The 18,841-nt window shown below is 36.4% G+C and overlaps 3 protein-coding genes across 10 annotated transcripts in view; 1 reads left to right on the forward strand and 2 right to left on the reverse strand.

The window, feature by feature from the left end:
- The first annotated feature begins 177 nt into the window (after window positions 1–177).
- On the forward strand, window positions 178–1,649 carry LOC136345651 (uncharacterized). The gene is made up of 5 exons (XM_066294167.1): window positions 178–331; window positions 395–449; window positions 676–865; window positions 920–1,354; window positions 1,408–1,649. Exons 1-5 carry the CDS (start codon window positions 319–321, stop codon window positions 1,549–1,551), a joined length of 837 nt encoding a protein of 278 aa, XP_066150264.1. The 5' UTR covers window positions 178–318; the 3' UTR covers window positions 1,552–1,649.
- On the reverse strand, window positions 1,617–7,194 carry SREBP (Sterol regulatory element binding protein). Of its 2 annotated transcripts, none has more exons than XM_066294162.1 (15): window positions 7,002–7,194; window positions 6,168–6,679; window positions 5,774–5,917; window positions 5,565–5,714; window positions 5,260–5,511; window positions 5,046–5,202; window positions 4,805–4,989; window positions 4,569–4,750; window positions 4,097–4,348; window positions 3,851–4,043; window positions 3,634–3,799; window positions 3,264–3,571; window positions 2,730–2,888; window positions 2,537–2,672; window positions 1,617–2,328 (listed from the first exon to the last, which is right to left on the reverse strand). In XM_066294162.1, the coding sequence occupies exons 1-15, from the start codon at window positions 7,075–7,077 to the stop codon at window positions 2,105–2,107; spliced, it is 3,096 nt and encodes a 1,031-aa protein (XP_066150259.1). In that variant the 5' UTR covers window positions 7,078–7,194; the 3' UTR covers window positions 1,617–2,104. The 2 variants fall into 2 exon arrangements, with proteins under 2 accessions (XP_066150259.1, XP_066150258.1); XM_066294161.1 differs by having other exon boundaries at window positions 3,625–3,799.
- Window positions 7,195–7,477: 283 nt separating this feature from the next.
- LOC136345544 (protein tramtrack, alpha isoform-like) overlaps window positions 7,478–18,841 on the reverse strand; it is a 31,022-nt gene continuing 19,658 nt past the window's right edge. For 4 of the 7 annotated variants that reach the window (XM_066293974.1, XM_066293976.1, XM_066293973.1 and 1 more), the window contains 5 exons: window positions 18,527–18,741; window positions 18,287–18,471; window positions 18,024–18,231; window positions 17,727–17,972; window positions 13,854–16,031 (listed from right to left, as the gene is read on the reverse strand). In XM_066293974.1, the coding sequence (XP_066150071.1) occupies window positions 15,189–16,031; window positions 17,727–17,972; window positions 18,024–18,231; window positions 18,287–18,471; window positions 18,527–18,703 (1,659 nt within the window). In that variant the 5' untranslated portion in view covers window positions 18,704–18,741 and the 3' untranslated portion in view covers window positions 13,854–15,188. Of the gene's footprint in view, window positions 10,536–10,597; window positions 10,850–11,293; window positions 11,550–11,609; window positions 11,795–11,849; window positions 12,065–13,853; window positions 16,032–17,726; window positions 17,973–18,023; window positions 18,232–18,286; window positions 18,472–18,526; window positions 18,742–18,841 lie in introns of those variants that run through there. The other 3 variants (XM_066293971.1, XM_066293972.1, XM_066293970.1) reach the window with 1 other exon arrangement.

The raw sequence follows: 18,841 nt of genomic DNA on the forward strand, positions 1-18,841 counted from the left end.
AAAACCGTCAAATAAAATGCCCAGTGTTATAAATTATGTTATTCGTTAAAAAATTTATAAGATTAATATTTTAGAGCACATCTTTTTCCTTCAACCATAAAGCGATAAAGCTGCTTTTAATGCGCGAAATTTGAAATTAAAATTTAAGGATTTCTCGTAAGAATTCTATCAAACGTTCCCTTGCGACGCCTCTGTCATGTTATTTGTTACGCAAGTGCCGATTTCTAGAGCAAAATACAGATTTTGGAGATTTCTCCAGTCGTGTTCCTATAGTTATTAGGCGAAGACGTGTGTCGACGATACTGCAGGTTGGAAACAATGGCACTTAATGGTAACAACTCTCAGTTTTTGTTTGTTTTGAGGATGGTAGTAATTGTAATGAAATTGCTAATAGAATGTGGGGTTCAGTGCCACGAGGTTTTCGATAATTACGAGGAGAGCTTAAAACAGTAAGTCATTTTGTAATGAATTCATCTTCACCATAATGTCCAGAAGCAGCAGCAATAATTTAAAATCATGAAAATTCAGATCTTGGGTTGAAGAAAATATAGACTAAAACCATATGAAGCAAAGTATAGGCACCAATATTTTAAGTCATAAAGGACAACCAATAAAGAATCGTTTTGCATGATTTCACTTTACTGTTTTTTAACAGATTCCTCCTTCATTTTTAAGGTACCTAAACGAAGCTCACAAAGTGGCTCTCCTATTAGACTATGACGGCACTTTGACCCCTATAGTAGCTCATCCTGACCTCGCAACAATCCCTCCCGAAACCAAGACTTTATTGGAAGACTTAAGTAAATCACCCAAAGTCTTCCTAGCCATCGTTTCAGGGAGAAACCCTGACAACGTCAAGCAAATGGTTATTCTCTCCCTGGATTTTCTCGATTTTCTTGTATTCTGATTCCCGTTTTAGGTAGGTATAAACAACATAGTATATGCAGGAAACCATGGTCTTCAAGTTATCTACCCTGACGGCACCAAATACGTCCACCAACTGCCTTCTCAATTTAATGATCAGGTTCGAAATTTGATAACAAGCCTGGATGAATCAGTGGTCAGGGATGGAGCCTGGATTGAAGATAAAGGAGCCTCTTTAACCTTCCATTTCAGAGCTACGCCCGAGGAGAAACGACCGGAAATTGAAGCTACTGCAAGAACTATCATTGAAAAAGCAGGGTTTAAAGTCGGCAACGCTCATATGGCATTAGAAGCAAGGCCTAAGGTTCAATGGAATAAAGGAAGTGTGTCTTTGCTAATTCTCAATCGAGAATTTGGGGAGGAAAAATGGCAGGGAAATGTTAAGGTTATTTTTGCTGGAGATGATACCACTGATGAAGATGCCATGTTGGTTTGTATCTATTCCACTGACTAATGAAAATATCTCAATTAAGGATTATTTAGGCTTTAAAAGGGCGAGCTTTGACATTTAGGATAGCCGCCAATGGGAGTATTCAGACTCATGCAGACCAGCTCCTTTCTTCAACACATTCCGTTGTACACATTTTGAAGTTGGTGCGGGAAATTGTTGCCCCTAAAGAAAGATAATTTTTTGAAATTGTTGTTTAGTACCAAGATTTGAGATTTAGAAAAAGGTTTTAAAAAAAAACAGATTTACACAAAAATATATTTTCGTACTCTTTCAACTGATTTTTCCTCCTCAACCGTTTTTTTCCTAAATGGAAGACAAAAATTCTTTAGAATAAACAACATACAGATCTTAACGTTTCAACAATTTAATAGCACTAACGCAGGACTACATTCTCACTAAAATTGATTCTATTCGGGAACTTCTATTCACACTGCAACTTCATAATTCCATTTACTTGCTATTAATTTTTTTCTGTTAAACATGAAGTTATATAAAATCGCCTGTATGGGTAAGAATGAATTCTTAAGAAAGTACACTGCTTAATCTACGTTTAAAATATATGTAACTTTTTTTTTAATTTAAAGTCTTAGCTACAAAACTTCCCCTCGGTCTAAGCAAAAATAAATTACTTAGGTATTGTTAAATACTAACACAATAATTTGAATTTACTATACAATAAAAAAATCTCACTATAAAATAAAAATAATTATTTTCTAATGATTACTGCAATTAGTTTGTAATAACGGCATTCGTTCCAAAGGTTTTCATTAGTTTATAGCAATCTTGCAACTGTTTCTGATCTCCAATTCTCTCCAAAGTTTTAGCTGCCTCTACCAACATACCTGCACGCTCTCCAGGAGTAGATAACAGTTGTCCTGGTAGATGTTTGCAAGCCATGTAAAGGGCAGTGGCGTGTTGTCTGTCGCTTCCCATTTCTTGATTGTTTTTATCCCCTAAAAATGCTTTTATGTCAACATATACATATTGTGTCTAATTATGTGCTGAGAAACAAAGAAAATATATTTAGGACTGGCGGTATTTATATAAGGAAACCTTTAAAATTTCATTCATTTCAGCTAGACGTTAGTTATAAAAATCCATATATGGAAAGTAAAAACTCTCCTACAAAGAAGACTAACTATGATGGGGATCTATGCTCACCTTTCCCGCAAATAATGGACGATTTTCCATGTCGATGACGCAAACTTCGGTCTAAAAGTTGCTGTGTCCTACCTGGAGCAGCTCCAGCCATTAATCTGAGAGTTGCTTCATAGAGAAACACTCTCGACAAAGCAAACTGGAAATAAACATTCATATGTACTTTTTACACGATCATAATGACAAAATCTTTTACTGGTAAATGTTGTGTCAGAGTTCTAAGGGAAGCTAAGTCGTTATTGAAGGAGGTCAGATAGGTAGTGCAAGCCGGTGGTTTCGCCCCATCGTCCAGACTATCTTCCCAAAGCGATGTTTTAGTCTCTAGAAGCCAATCGCAGACAACCAGTTGGGATAACTGAAATTGAGAAGTAAATACCATTCAAAACAGGTTTTATGCGAGAGTAGCAGGGGAGTGTTATACTATACCAATTCGGTGCTATTTCCGGCAACATTGATCGCACTGAAGCAACACTGCACTTTAATTCAATATGCAATGCAACTACAATGCACCAACATTGTCAGAATGGAAGATCTCTTGCTTGTTTTTTCGACTCCATAGAATTAGACTGGGAAGCATGAACGAAATTTTGAGAAAAATATATGGGAAAATCGAGGGAATCAACGAGCCTGGAAACGACCACCGAACACTACCAATCTTAATATAAAAGGGCACCTCGGTTTTTGAGAAAAAAAGCATTATCTTTGTGATATGTTTATAGTTTTTACATACCAAAATCAAACTGTCCTCCTTTTTACAACTGCTGTAAGTTAAACTATCCGAGAGGAGTTGACTGGCATAATCGCACTGTTTTTGGATCTGTTTAGATGTAACCGTTAAATTCATAGATAAATAATTCCGCCTTGCCATGTAAGCAGCCACAACGGCTTTAGGCAGCGGATCGTTCAAAGAAGTTAAAGCATCAGGGACGTTCTCCAATTTCCTGTAAAGTTTATCTGCCTTATCTTCCTCCTGTAGCAACCAGTAGCAGGCGATTGCCACAAACGTTCCCCACCATTCAGCTACATGATCTCTGTAGGCTATGGAGCCGTAAAAAGAGTTTTCGATCATAAAATCTAGTTAATACACTTACAAACACTACCGGTTTTGAACACTGTTATGGCGTCGACGGCAGTATTATCGTTCAGTAATTCCAGATACGTAAGAGCGTCGTTCAGATCTGTCTTCTTGTCCTGATTTAACTCGCTCTTCTGCCCTGGAGCCACCAATGTCGATAAAGCTTTCTCTAACAGATGCTCATGATATATCTGAAGTAAATTCAATAAGCATGCACAAAACCAAAACAACTAAGTTACTACCTTCATCAGCTGAATGAGAGGGTCTACGTTATCGCCCAACTTAGTAAAAGGCAGCTTTTTGATCTTATACCGCTGAGAAAATTTAAATGACATCATAAATTTGTATCCATATGGGGTGAAGACCCATTTGAGCCTCAACGGAATAGGATCGCACGAATTCAGCGAGGCCAATTTTGCCAAACCCAAGTAATACCTTGAATTTAAATAAAGAAGAACTGTGTTGAGATTTTATATTTTTCCACTCACTTAGCAATGATGTGAAGGAACCCAGGTAAACTAGCTTTGACTCTTAGGGCTACACCGATGTATATGTCAATCATGTCAACAGGTTTAATGCGCCCTTTGGCGGCCTCGGCCAAATTAAGAGCATTCAATGAGGTTATTAAACCGAACAGATGACAAGCTTCTTCAGGACCTTGCATTAGTTGCACCTTGTGAAGATCATTAAAAACCAGGGCAAGTTCTTTGCAGGAGGTCTGGCACTCAAATCGTGTAATCCTACAGAATTATGCGACTTCAAACTATTTGAGCTACTTCACTAAAAAGACTTTATGAATAATCAACACTGCGTGACAAATAATTTGGTTCAAAATTATAAGAGATTTTATTGTTACGGACGCTCCCAAGAAAATCAAGAAGATTTCTAAGACGTTTGAATACAAATAGGGATACTTGCTTTTTGATATTTGAATGAACATGTGAATGCTTTAATTCGTACCCATCAACAAAAAGTCCCCCAGCATGTCTCGACAAATATCTACCAATCCACAATCGATGAATCACTTGCCTCAACCATTGCCAAATGAGGCGAAATAATAACTCCAAGCGACTAGTTGGTAATGTAATCCCGTAAGCCTGAAGGGCACGAAGCAGTTCCTGTTTTGCGCCAGCTTTGTCGCCCTAAAATATCCCGAAATCCTTAACAACTGCATACTAAAACTAAAAGTTTCTGACCTCAAGCAGATATATATCAGCCTGTTTTCGGTGAATCCAATACTTTTCAGCCTGTCTGGATTTTGATGATATAATGGGGTCACCATAGACGAACATTTTGATAAGACAAAAACCAATTGTGAATATATTGAGGAACCATAAGAGAATCGATGAAGGAGAGAATGAAACGGTTTGTTGTTCACTCCCTATAGAATAAAAAAAAAATTTTATACAAAATAGTGATATATGTGGGTCAACTTACATCCTAAAATGGTTCGCCCACCTGGAGCACTACTACTATCAGGTATGGATATTTTACTTAAAGCAAAACCAAAGGGATTGAAGGCAACCATTGCAAACATGAACATGCAAAGAGTTAACCTTGAGTTGTCCAGCATTCCTCTGGAAATTGGGACAATCTTGTCCCAAAGCAACCAAATGTTTATGATAAGTCTCTTTCGATTTATAATCATTACCTCATCATCACTCTCATCTTTGATGTTTGCATGATACTCAGGGCTTGAAGGAGATGAATGTTCAGAAGAAATGTCAGAATGTGGGGGTGTATCCTCTGGTCCATATTTCACTTGGTTGGTAAGAAGATTTTTAAGTGTATTTCGAGAAGCGGCCATTTTGAGGGCCATATTTTCCTCTTTCAAGCTAGAATTAGAGCGTTGCAGGAATCTAATATATTCTATTGTCTTGCGAAGTACTGCGGATTTATTCATCTAAAAAGCTGTGCTTTAGCACCAGAAACTGAGAAAATCACGTAATAACCCACTTTTGCCTCCTCTCCGGCGACGATATTCTTTAACTCTACAATTTTGTCATTTATACTAGTTCTATATTTCCTTTCAATTGCATTGTGTGCGCTTCTCTTGACCTCCTTAACTTTCGGTTCCTTGCCTTGGACAATTCTATTTATTGCCACCTGTTATTGTGGCAAAATCAGTACATAAAGAATAAAGTTTTATAAAGATATTTTCATACTTTGTCTGAATCGACCATTACAGGTATAGCAGTTGTAGTGAGAATTTGGGGTGTGGTCAACAAAGTATGTAAAGATGATGTAGAGCTAGTTGTATACATAACTGTGGGAGTTGGAACTGCTGACTCAGATGAAATTAACTTAGCCTGTAAGAATCATTAGCGCATCTTTATCTACAGTTCTGCACAGGACTTTACTTTTTGTTAGTTACTGAGAGAATTAGCAAACAACCACTGGATATATTCTAGTTAAAACTACATAGACCAAAATGAAATTTACATCGTTTTTTACAAATTTTAAAAATTTATAACCAGCAGTAGCCTGATCCTTAATTAAAATAAATGATATACCCAATTTTATTCTTATCAAAATTTGTTATCTACCATTATAACTTACCTGTAAAACTACAGGGGTAACTTGCTCTCCAGATATCTGCCCAATATTTTGTACTACCATTGAAGATGTCTTATTTGACAGTTTAGAGCTCTGCCTCTTCTTACTTGTCCCCTGTGCTTGTTGAACAATTATATGCTGACTTGTCTGAATTGGTAAAGTAGTGTAAACCAATGGGGAACTATTTGGAGGCATTGCTGCAGATGAAATCAAAACAGTAGGAGATGGTTGGGAGTTATTAAGACTGACATTTTTCACTGGGGCTTTTGTAGGTTTATTTGTAGCACTTTGATAGTATGGGGTCTGTGGAGGTTGTATGTTTCGGTAATTTGGGGATAATTGGGGTGAAACTGTGACAAAGGTTGAGTCACTATGATAAGCACTGTCATTGGGAGACAAAGTGTGTGGATCTAAAAAAGGACTATTCTGGATACCATCAAGGTCGAAGTCCATGGGAAGTTCATCCAGCTGGGAAAGGAGTCCAGCATCTTCAAACAGTTCAGTTTTTAAGATATCTGCAAATCAAAATATTAAGGTGTATATAACAGTCGAATAACAAAAATAGGAGAACAGCCTGCTCTATTGAATAAGTCATTTAGCAGTTTCCTTACAGAACCACAAAATTTATTTGGGTTGGTTAAGGGGTAATTACTTCCCAGTTTGCCTGAAAACTAGTCAAACTAAGCAGAAGTAACAACCCAATATAAAAATAATGAGTATAATCATGAATTATCTCGCATTTACACCAACAAAATACCCAAATAATACATTGTTTATATCCTTCATGGTCACCACAACAAACTGAAGGAGAGAGAAGACCCCATAGAGAAAACTTACCATCTATTACACTCAGGTCGTCTGTCATCATGTTGTAGTCCCCGGTGGGGGTGAAGTCACCAAGATTCTCGGCCATGTCCCCCCGAAACTGACCTTTTCGCTCTTCAAATTCAGGAATTCACTCTTTGAAAATAAATTTCTCCTTTTAATCACCACATTTCCCTCAGCGAATCAAACGTCACCTTGAAATCGGATGATTTATGACGTCACGAGAAGAACGTTAGTGGCAGCGATCGTGGCGCCATCTTATGTTAAGTAATACTAAATAGAGTGTTTTGAGGTAAGGGTTTCTGCAAATATACGGATATTAAATTGTCTGCTCTAAATCCAGACATAGGCGTAACATAGTACTGGATTGTCGGATAGTTAAAGTTAACTTTGATTAATGAATTAGATTTTTTTAACTAATTCATTTCAATTCTCTAATTATTTTAAGTAACGAATTAAGACAATGTTTTGTAAAATATAGGTTATATTAATTCACTTACATCAGCGAAATGTTTTACATACTTGTGCATAGTGCTTAAAACTGTAAAAAACCTAACAGTAAAATTAAAATAATTATAAAAACCATTGGTTAATAAACAACATATTACGGATAACATATTATATTTCATTAAAGTCGGCATTTATTTATATGGTATTGTAATATTATTGGGTAACTGGCTAATCATCATCACACAGATTGAACACTTATGAACAACATTTTTTTTTTGCCCTATTGTCGTTTAAAAAAGCAGAAACATACCAGATTATTATCTTGAATATATAAGAACTTTTATGATACAAAGAAACATTTCATATTTACATGCTTAGGTAAATACTTACTTAAATTTAACTCAGATATGAATATAAACGTTTCTAACGACTTATTTGGATCCAGGCTGGATAAATAAGAATACAACTAATAAACATAATGAGGTAGATTAGAGTTGTGCGAGTTTAATCCTTTTTTCGTTTAAACTCAAAGCTATAAAAGTACTAGATGATTAGTAATGAAGAGATCTGTATAAACTATAACAAAGTATTAAAAATACTCGACAACAACCTGTATAACAAATTATAATAATATAATAATCAGTCTTAACTAAAATGGCAAAAGTTACATTGTAATGGGCATTCAACTAAATTACACCTTAATCTGATTATTGCAGTCAAACAGTGTCTGTATATTTAATAACATTCAGTTTTATTAGACATCTACTGGAATGTTTCCAACATTTAATAGATTCTTTTGATTTGCATGTATAATTAGGGTGAAAAGGCACAAACTTTGCTCACAAAATTAACTATTATATGTATAGTACATTATTCAAGAAACGATTGTTGGTCCACGATACCGCTGCTTTATTAAATTAATAATTACAGTATAAAAACTTCAACGTCATCAGTCTTAAATGAAAAGAACATCAAAAACAGGGAGACAATAATAATGTAAAAAATATTCTTTATTTTGAGTGAAATGTCTCAGTATTAAGTATGTATGGTCCCTTCCCAAGATTAGATATGAGCATTTAAACTGAGCAAATCTCTAATAAAGGCTTTTTTGAACTTATACAAGTGCTTCCAAACTCATTTTTGCATTTACAACAAACCTACAGAAAACCCGTTCTTCCCGTCTTCCCGAATATTTTTACATTTTTCCTACACAAGTTTAACCTTCAATTACTCCTATCATTTACCATCTAACAATATTACTAACTTTAACCCCAAAACCTCCAGAATTAGCTTCGACTTTTTTTAAGCACTCCAGTTAAATTGTACAAGTTTCCAGTTATTTCGAAGTTTCATTAGCTGGCTAGAGGAGCTGACAATAAATTAATTTTATTTCCGATTTAGTAACAATCAATTAATCATTCTTTTAGTTACTCCACTAACGAGTAGACGGCCTCCCACGAGCCGTGAATCCCCTGTTAATCGACTCATCGAAGATTGATCCTACTTCTCTAAACCACATTGCAAAATTTGGTCTTGGATGCCGATTTGAGTTTCTCTTGTAATGCTCGTGCCGTGAGATGCCGCAATTAGGAAACTAAAAGTCTGCCTTACTATAGTATTTAATACACGTTTGATAGAGCTCACGCCCCACAAATTTCTTTTGTTAAAACACCTATAGAAATTGAACTACCAAGCCACTTGCGGCTATTCAACTAATTTGCATTAAAGCTTTTGATTTAGAATTTTATATTGTAGTTTCAAATAAAAATTCCAATTTTTAAATAATCGCGATTTTTGACCTGCCCCGAACAGGAACTACTATTATATACAAACACGCCGTTTGAAGTCTAGCGATGCCTCTTTGCTAAACTGAAAAAAAATCTCGTCAAAGTAATCAGACCTAATCCCCTTTCTTGCTCCTCTTATGCATTTAAAACATCAGTCTCATAAAATAAAAAAAAATCATAGTATATCTATCAGTCTTATGAGTTGCAGTTTCCTTAGGAGGAACTATTGTAGCAAAACTGGTGAGCATTGGTCCTCATACAGTGCGATCAATTAGACGCTAGAACTACAACAAACAGGCACTCAATTACGTTTTGAAATCCTTAATATAAAGCTAACAGTGAGTACGGGTAGTCGACCACAGATTTTTCATATTGCACGGGAAATAAATGTTTCTTTTTTTCTAAACTAATTACCGTCACTCTCCACTCTCATCTCCCGGCGCAAGTCCTCCTTGACACTATGAATCAACATTTCTTCCTTTTTCATGATGGCAGACACTTGGTTCATCGGAGGCATAATCACTCTGGATTCAATCATCGGTTCGTGTTTCCGATTTACCGACAGATCCTCCACCTGGTCCTCATCGTCATCCCTATCTTTCTCCGAGCTCCCATTCGTCTGGTCACTATGGTGATAATCACTTCCCGGTGCCGGAGAGGGCGTCAAGCTGCTATGTCTCATATATTTCAAAATTGTGGGGCTGGGGCTAGGGCTGCGCGCCTGCATGTTGTTAGGGCTGGTGGAATGACCAGACACTACAGCATGGGCAGCAGCTGCAGCTGCCATTGCAGCTAAAGCTTCGCGTTCATCGCCTCCTCTATCTAGAGCATGCTGCAGGAAGGTGCTGGCCTCCAGTAAGGCTGTGTTGTTGTTCATGGTTTCCTCACTCTCTGATAATTGTCCTCTATATGGAGATGTCGAGCTATAAGGGAAGCAGGGGGAAGTACCATTGCTCCCTCTTTTAAACGGCCTGCTTGTAGTGATGCCTAGCTTCTTAACCTTGTCGTAAAGGGTTCTTGAAGGTACTCCATAGTGCTTGGCAGCTTGGAGAGCTGAAGTGCCGTTTCTGACTGCCTCAATGGCAGACATAATATCATTTCTAGTATATTGTTTATATCGCTTCCATTCGGGTCTTTGAGAAGGGACATAAGTGGCTATTCCAGAGTTTGTGCGCATATCGTGGGAGGACGATTGAGGGGACGATGAAGGAATAGCGAGTTTCGATTTGTCTTCCTCGTCAGTCACAGATTCGTTGTATTCCGCCGTGTAGGGCGATTGAGCGTCTTCGGAAGGCTCATTCTTCATGTGCTGCAACAACACGTTTTAAGTAACTTATTCTCCTAAAATAAAATTACAGTGTAACAACATACCTTAACTATTCTTTCCTCACTAGCAGACATATTAGCACTGTCTGGATTGCACACCAAACTGACCGGCTGCGGCGATTCCGGCTGCCCTTGTCCCAGAACTGTTCTAAGAATCGGAGTATCTCGTTGCATCAGGAGACTGCTCAGTTTCTTCCTTTTAAGAGGAGACATGTCTGAATTAACTGCTTCATAGGCACTGCTTAACATGGCTGCTGCTGCTGTTGCTGCTGCATGTGGATGACTCTGGCTTGGAAGCTGCAGAAAATAGTAAATGAAGCATAGATAGAAGATAAAGAAAACAGTTTAGTTATATGCTCAAAGGGGTAAAAAAAAATGTTCAACAAATTAAATATATTTTGTATAGGTGGTTTAGAACAAGGAGAGCCTCAAAAGGTGTTATGAAGTAAAAAAAATGGCATTTTTCCACTGCGTGGAGAGCTACTGATATAAATGAAACTTACTTCCCTATTGTTGTCTTTATTCCGTCGCAAGTATCAAACAAAGATGGTTACATGAAAACAACTTTTGTTTCTGAGCTAATACCAATGATAGCCGTACAGTGGTAACAATATGTAAAACTTCAATGGACAAAATAAGTATTTTATTAAAAAAAAAAATTATTACCTCGTTGCCAAGTGACCAAATGAAGTCGCACAGATTCAGATTCATTGTTATAGTGTACACAATAGGGATACTTACGGCTGCTCTGTTATGGGAAGGTAAAGGCAGTCCAGGAACTGCCCAAAGCGGCAAGTTCATCCTGGGGCTGTGCTCCTGGTGTTTTCTGTCGTAAGGGCTATAAGAGCTTTTATACACTGAACTGGTGGAATGAGGAGGGGAGTTACTGCTGCTACTATGCACCGGATTAGACGCAATTGAGTTCGAGTTGACTGGCATTGAAGAAGGCGAGTGGTACTCTTGAGGAAGAGGCTCCTCTTTTTCCGTTTTGCAGGCCCTTAATAAAAAAAACATAATGAGCATAAAATCATTAATAATAAACATTAAAAATAATTACCTATTTTCCTCTACCAAGCCTTTGACCTTCAGTGCCTCAGCCACTTTCAACAACGCCGCCAATCGGTCTTGGGCCACATTCACTTCACCTCGGTACATATATTCCAAAATGGCTTTAATTTCTGAATATTTAACATCTTTGAGCACCACCACTGGGTGTTTGCAGGGCAAGTCAGTGAAGATGTTCTGTAATAAGTAGTGAGTGTAGATCTTCTATGGTTTACTCCATATCTGAAACTACCTGGAAATATGGTGAGCAAGCAGCCAGCACCATCCTGTGAGCTTTGATGGGGCTTCCTCCTTCACACGCCAAGGTAACGTCGGTGAAGGATTCATTTTGAAGGAGCTCATCGAAAACCGAGAGGAGGTTGGTGCGATGGTTGTTCCACCGCAAACAGTACTGCTGCGACTGCGCCATGGCAACTGGGGATGGAATAATGGTAATGGGGGTAGTCTCTGCAAGAAATAATTGTGTTCGTAGGTCAAATATTTGTTTGGCAATGGTGTGTCGCATTATCGTTGCTTCCCTCAGAGATAAAACTTGTGGTTTTTAGTGTGCGAATTGGTTCTAAGTAAATATTTGCGGTTTATTTCACCTCAACTCGGTTGTAGCCCACATAGAGACGATCAAGTCAAAGTTATAGTGTATTGAAAAAAAAAGACAATCAACGATAATTTGAAATCAATAAATTATGGAGTAAATGGAAACTAGGGAAAACAATATCTGCTTGGAATTACCAAAAAAAAAAAAATCTTATAGAATATACTTCACTATATTTCAATTCCTTAATACATCAGCAAAATCTTTTACAGATACATGTGCATAGTGCTTAAACTTGATAAACTTCTAACAGTAAAATTAAAATTTATCGAATAATAAACAACATATTTTGGACAACTTTATAATTCACTGAAAGTGTGGTTTATAAAGACTATTGTAACATTTGGGTAACTGGTAAATAATCATCATATAATAATGACCATGAGGTAGATTACAGTTTTGTGGGTCTTTGCAGTATCCCCAGATTAAACGCAAATCTGTACAATGGCGAGATAAATTATAACAGTTTAGAAATAGTAGACAAAAGTTTTAACAAATTATAATAACATAAAAGCAATCCAGAAACAAACGTCTTTGTCTTTGGTCAGTCTTAACTAAAATGGCAAATAGTTCTATCTATGTACTCTTAAGTGCGTGTTTGAATCTTCTATGTATTCATCTCGTATTATATTACGGTCAAGCAGTGTATGCAATTTAAATCGCCATCTATCGGAATGTTTCCAGAATTGAATAGATTTTATGATTTGTGTTCATATTACCTACGCAACAAGTTAATATTTGATCGATGTAGGAGTTTATAGCTATTTTATCGTTAATTTTCCCATTTCAATGAGAAAAATATTATGGTCCAAACTAATTTGTGGTGTATCTCACGTTTATAACACGTCTCCAGCGGTTATAACTGACACAAAGTAATTTTAATGTAACTTACCATGACGTTTCTATGACGTTCAAATGTCATTAGAACCCGAGTTGATAACGTCACCTTCAGGGCTATCAGTGACCGCAATTCGACGTCTGTTTTTCACATTATAACTTTCTGCTTGCATATGAATAAACTAGTTGAAATATAATTTGCCCATATTAATGACCAATACGAGACAGTTCGAGGGTCCATGGGTGTCACCACTTTTAAAATACGCCGATAATGGTTATATCTGCATAATGTATGTGAAAAATGATGGCAGCTTCAGGACTAATTAATTATGGTAATTAAAATTTTATATTTTCTCAGTCTTTAAAAGAAGTGTAGTGAAAAATTACTTACTTTCACATATATAATTAATTTCCCTTTCTGCGAAAAGAACTCTATTTTTTATGAGCATTGAATCTGAGCAAATATCTATTAAAATATTCCTTGAACTTCTGCAAGTGCTTTCATGAGAATTTTGCCATTATGTACAAAATCCCACAGCAAGCCTTTATAAAGGACAACTTATACAGAAACTATATTTAATTTTTACTAATTTTCTAACAAAAATTCCTCGTAATTCAAATAATTGTTAAGTGCGTTTATACAAAGAGAGGGAGTAATACTTTGTTTAGTTAAGGTTAATTTTGCACCACGGAAGAGTTGAAATAGTTATTTGAATCGATAAAATCTAAAGACAATATAAATAGGGAGAAAATATGAAAACATGACTTAAAAAAAATAAGGGCAGTTTTCCGGGCTGAATTTTTTCTTTAATGTCGATTCACTTTCACAAAGATTACGGGGGTTTTTTGGCGAACTGAATTTCACTAATAGAATTTTTGTTATTAGAGCAATACGCTATATCGCAATCAATATTTTAAATTTATATATGTAAGGAATCATAAAATTTCTGTATAATTCCTCTTCAGCTTTCCCAATTAATGAAACTTTCCATATGAGTTCATTCAATAATTACTAGATTTTTGTCTACTGAGTATATATATAACTAAATTTTCCCCCAAAGTCAGTCAATCCTCAGGATTAGATCCATTTTTGTTCAAACAAATTTTCATTAAATTGAATAATTTTTCGCTTTAATTTGGGGGCAAGTTCTCCCTCAAATATCGTGTGACTCTAAATTGTCATGTTGGCTTTTACGCTCATAAATAGCTTTGGCTATTTTTACTTTATCTTATTAATCTTTTTTTAATGTTTTTAACCGACGACTATTTGTGACCACAAAATCGAAAACAAACCACTTTCCCATCAACAAATAATTTTTTTATATGTTTTACGTACTATTTAATTTGTATTGTTTTGTTTTACCAAGTTTATCAATTTTTCCGCCAAAAACGAATCGATAGATTTTGAAGAGCAATGCCCCATTGAATGTAGTTTTGAAAGACCTTTAATTTGAAATGTTACTTAAGTCATGATTCGATTTAAAAAAATCGGTCATATTGTGATACCATGACGTAAGCAACGAGAAGAGGGGAAGGTGTACAATTTAGAGCCGCACGGTATATATCGATCTCTAAGAAAATACAATTATCCGCATTTTATGCAGTAATTTATAATTGTACTTGATATTGTAGCTAGCAGACCTTTAAGCCCTACCAGTATAACCACATTTTCCTTTTACCAAAAATACTCAAATAGAAAAAAATGGCTTCACTTAATTGAATCTCCATTAAAGTCCTTCACGTAGAACGATCTCCGAAATAAATTTTAAACTAAATACCGTTTTCCATAACTTTCCCTTACCACGATCAACTACTATACAATATACAACAACAATCCCCTTCTCTCGAAGAACCTCCTCTTCCACCTTGCTCAAGAAAAATCTCGACTCGTAATCGGACCTAATTGCTCCTCTTATCCACTTAATCATCAGTCTCATAAAATAATATAATCAGAGTACATCTATCAGTCTTATGAGTTGCGGTTTCCTCAACGGGAACTTTTGTAGCAGAAATTGGTGAGCATTGGTCCTCATACTTGATCATCTAAACCTACAGGCTGCAGGCCCTTAGTTACACCTTGAAATGTTTCTATGTAACCTACAGAGTCTTCTTATTGCACAGTTGGCTTGAAATTTAATGTTCTTAGGTTTCTTCACCCTTCATCCTCACTTCCCTGCAGGCGTCCTCCTTGATACTATCTATGAGCATCTCCTCTTTATTCTTAATAACTTGGTTCATGGAGGACATAATCACTTTCCGATTGACTGAGAGATCCTCCACCTGGTCCTCGTGGTCTTCCGAACTTCCATTGGTGGGATCACTACTATAGTGATTCTCACTTCCTGGTGCAGGAGAAGATGCCAAGCTACCATGTCTCATGTATCTTAACATTGTAGGGCTAGGGCTAGGACTGCGCGCCTCTAAGTTGTTTGGGCTTGGACCAGAAGCTGCGGCATGGGCAGCTGCTGCAACTGTCATAGCAGCTAAAGCTTCGCGTTCATCACTACCTCTATCTAGGGCATGCTGTAGGAAGGTACTGGCCTCAAACAAAGCTGAGTTGTTGTTCATGGTTTCCTCATTCTCTGATAATTGACCCCTGTAACCGTACGAGAAACAGGCAGAACTACCATTACTTCCCCTCTTAAAGGGTCTACAAGTCGTAATGCCGAGCTTCTTAACTTTGTCGTAAAGAGTTCTTGAGGGCACTCCATACTTCCTCGCGGCTTGCAGGGCCGACATGCCATTCCTCACATCCTCAATTGCAGACAATATGTCATCTCTGGTGTACTGTTTATATCGTTTGTTAAGTTCGGGGTTTTGAGAGGGGATACAAGTGATAATTGATGAAGTTCTCGTGTCGAGTGAGGACGATTGGGGTGAGGAGGACGGGATGGCGAGTTTGGGTTTGTCTTCCTCATCATTCAGGCGTTCAGTAAATCCGGTGTACGGCGATTGGGCGTCTTCAGAGGGCTCATTTTTCATGTGCTGAAGAAAAAGTTTGTGTTTTTTTATAAATTTCTAAAGATGTACTAAATAATGTATATGTGGTAAATTTGCTTTATGTATGTATGCATAAGGGAAAGAAATAAAAATATATATCTTGTGGAAATTCAACAAAACAGTTATTCGTCGTACAGGGTCCGTCAAATATATATTTGGAATAATGCATAAAGCAAAATACTTACAAGAGTTAATTGTTATTTAATGTTTAAAGCATTTGCTCAAAATTTCTTCAGTTATTATCCAAACAAAGTGTTATTTTTTGCCTGAATGATCTTCTCATCTGAACATACGTAGGTGTCTTGCCTGATTGATCGCATTACACCGACGATATGAACCCTCAAGTTATCTACGTTATTTGGAGGAGCATTATAAACTTGATCTTTTAAATAATTACAAAGGAAAAGATCGCGGGGATTTAAATCAGGTGATAGGGCTGGCCACAATTTCACCAAGCAAAAAAAAATGAATACTGCTTTTTTGATTTTTAATTAAAAATTGGAATTCTCGAAATGTTATTTACATAATTTTTCAAAACTGTAAAGGACATTTTTCTTACTCTAGTTTTCTGATCGAATTGTTTTTTTTTTAATATTAAAAAAAAAGTTTCTTCTTATCTAACCCCCAATAAAATTTGATATCTATATTCATAAATAAATGTAGATTTCATGGAACAAATCGAAATTAAAAGGCAATATTCGAAAAATTAAAGTTGAACTTCGTTAGAATGGTATGGGTAAAGAAAAAAAAAGTTCAAAGTCATTAAAAATTGACACAAAATTAACTTCGTAATGTTTACTTAAAAAATTTTTGATATAAAAATTATTTAAAAAGTTATTGACATTATTCAATATACATGGGGTGATTCTAAATAAATGGGACTAGTAAATATCTTAAAACCGATAAGATCTACAAAAGACATGTTCGAACAATGATAACAAAATTTATTTTTATTTTCGGGGGCTCAATTTTTTAAGCTTTGAATTTTTTCCAAGGTCACCTTCAGTCTTCTTTTGGGGATAAAATTGATTTTTCAAAAGAGTCATCCAATTTTTTTCAGATTAAAATTCTTTGTAGATAATAAAAATGTTTTAACTTGAAACATTTTTTGCTTAAAATGAAAAAAAATCATAAAAGTACCAGATCTACAATAAATGCTTTATTAAAATTTATTACAGTATTTAAGTATTTTTATGTGTTATGTGCAAAATTTTACTTTATATATGAAAAAAATTGTTTTCAATTGGATTTACTGGTTTTAACAAAAAATTGACAAAACTGAATTTGTAGCGCTGCCGAGATAAAAGTTTATTTTGTATATAATATTATTATGAATTTTCTCGCTTTCAGTAAATATGTTTCAAGTTAAAAACATTTTTACTATCAACAAAAACATCGAAACTCAAAATAGAAATTGAGTTTTCCTCTTGAAAAAAACGCATTCAACCACAAAAGAAAGGTGAAGGTGACCTTGAAAAAAAATTTACATCATAAATAGTTAAGTAATCCCACCCCTCAACCAAGCTCTAATGTAAACATTTTTTTGTAGATCTGCTCGATTTTCAGATATTTGCTTGTCCCATTCATCTCAAATCAGTCGGTATATGACGAACCCTGTATGCAGAAAGTAAAAATCCAGATACATCTAGAGTATGTTTCATTCTAATTTAACCTACATACCTTAACGATCCTCTGATCCCCAGCAACCATGTCAGCACTATCAGGATGACACACCAAACTAACAGGTTGCGATTCTGACTGACCTTGTCCGAGGACAGTCCTCAAAATCGGGGTGTCCCTTTGCATCAGAAGACTACTCAACTTTTTCCTCTTAAGAGGAGACATTTCTGAACTCACTGCCTCATAGGCACTACTCAACATTGCAGCTGCTGTTGCTGCTACATGTGAATGACTTTGGTTGGGAAGCTGGAAGAATTACTATTGAAATTGGGGTGACGTTGATTATCTAACACTTACAGCTGCATTATGGTGGGGCAGGGGCACTGCCCAAAGGGGCAAGTTCATTCTTGGCTCTTGAGACTTTCGGTCATAGGGACTATAAGGTATTTTGTACGAGTTGGAGGAGTACGGAGGAGAGCCACCGTTGTGCACAATTGAGTTGGCGATAATGGGTACTGATAAGGGTTCGGTACTAAGACCCTCTTCTTTTTCAGTCTTGCACGCCCTTGATCCATACAATAGTTAGCATTTTTCGTAACTTCGACTCATAACTTCTTTACCTGTTCTCCTCCACCAGACCTTTAACTTTCAAAGCTTCAGCAACTTTCAGCAATGCAGCCAATTGGTCTTGAGCGACATTCACCTCCCCCTTGTACATATACTCAAGAATAGCTTTGATTTCTGAATATTTTACGTCTTTGAGCACCACCACTGGGTGCTTGCAGGGCAAGTCAGTGAAAATGCTCTGCAATTAATCGTGACTGTATAATACAGAACCTTTGAGGAGGTTTGGTGAATACCTGGAAATATTGTGAGCAGGCAGCCAGCACCATCCTGTGGGCTTTAATGAGGCTTCGTCCCTCACACACCAAGGTGACGTCAGTGAAGGATTCATTTTGGAGTAGCTCATCGAAAACTGAGAGGAGGTTAGTTCGGTGGTTGTTCCAGCGCAGGCAGTACTGCTGCGACTGCGCCATGGTGATAGGGATGAAGTAATGGCAATAGAAGACAGTCTCTGCAAAAATTGACAGTGTTATTAGGTCCAGTACTCATTTAGTTCCTGACAGATAAGAAACTTTCTCCGTTAACTTACATGCGAATTTATTATTATGGTT

This window comes from Euwallacea fornicatus, chromosome 20 (assembly GCF_040115645.1).
Source record: "Euwallacea fornicatus isolate EFF26 chromosome 20, ASM4011564v1, whole genome shotgun sequence".
NCBI lineage: Eukaryota > Metazoa > Arthropoda > Insecta > Coleoptera > Curculionidae > Euwallacea > Euwallacea fornicatus.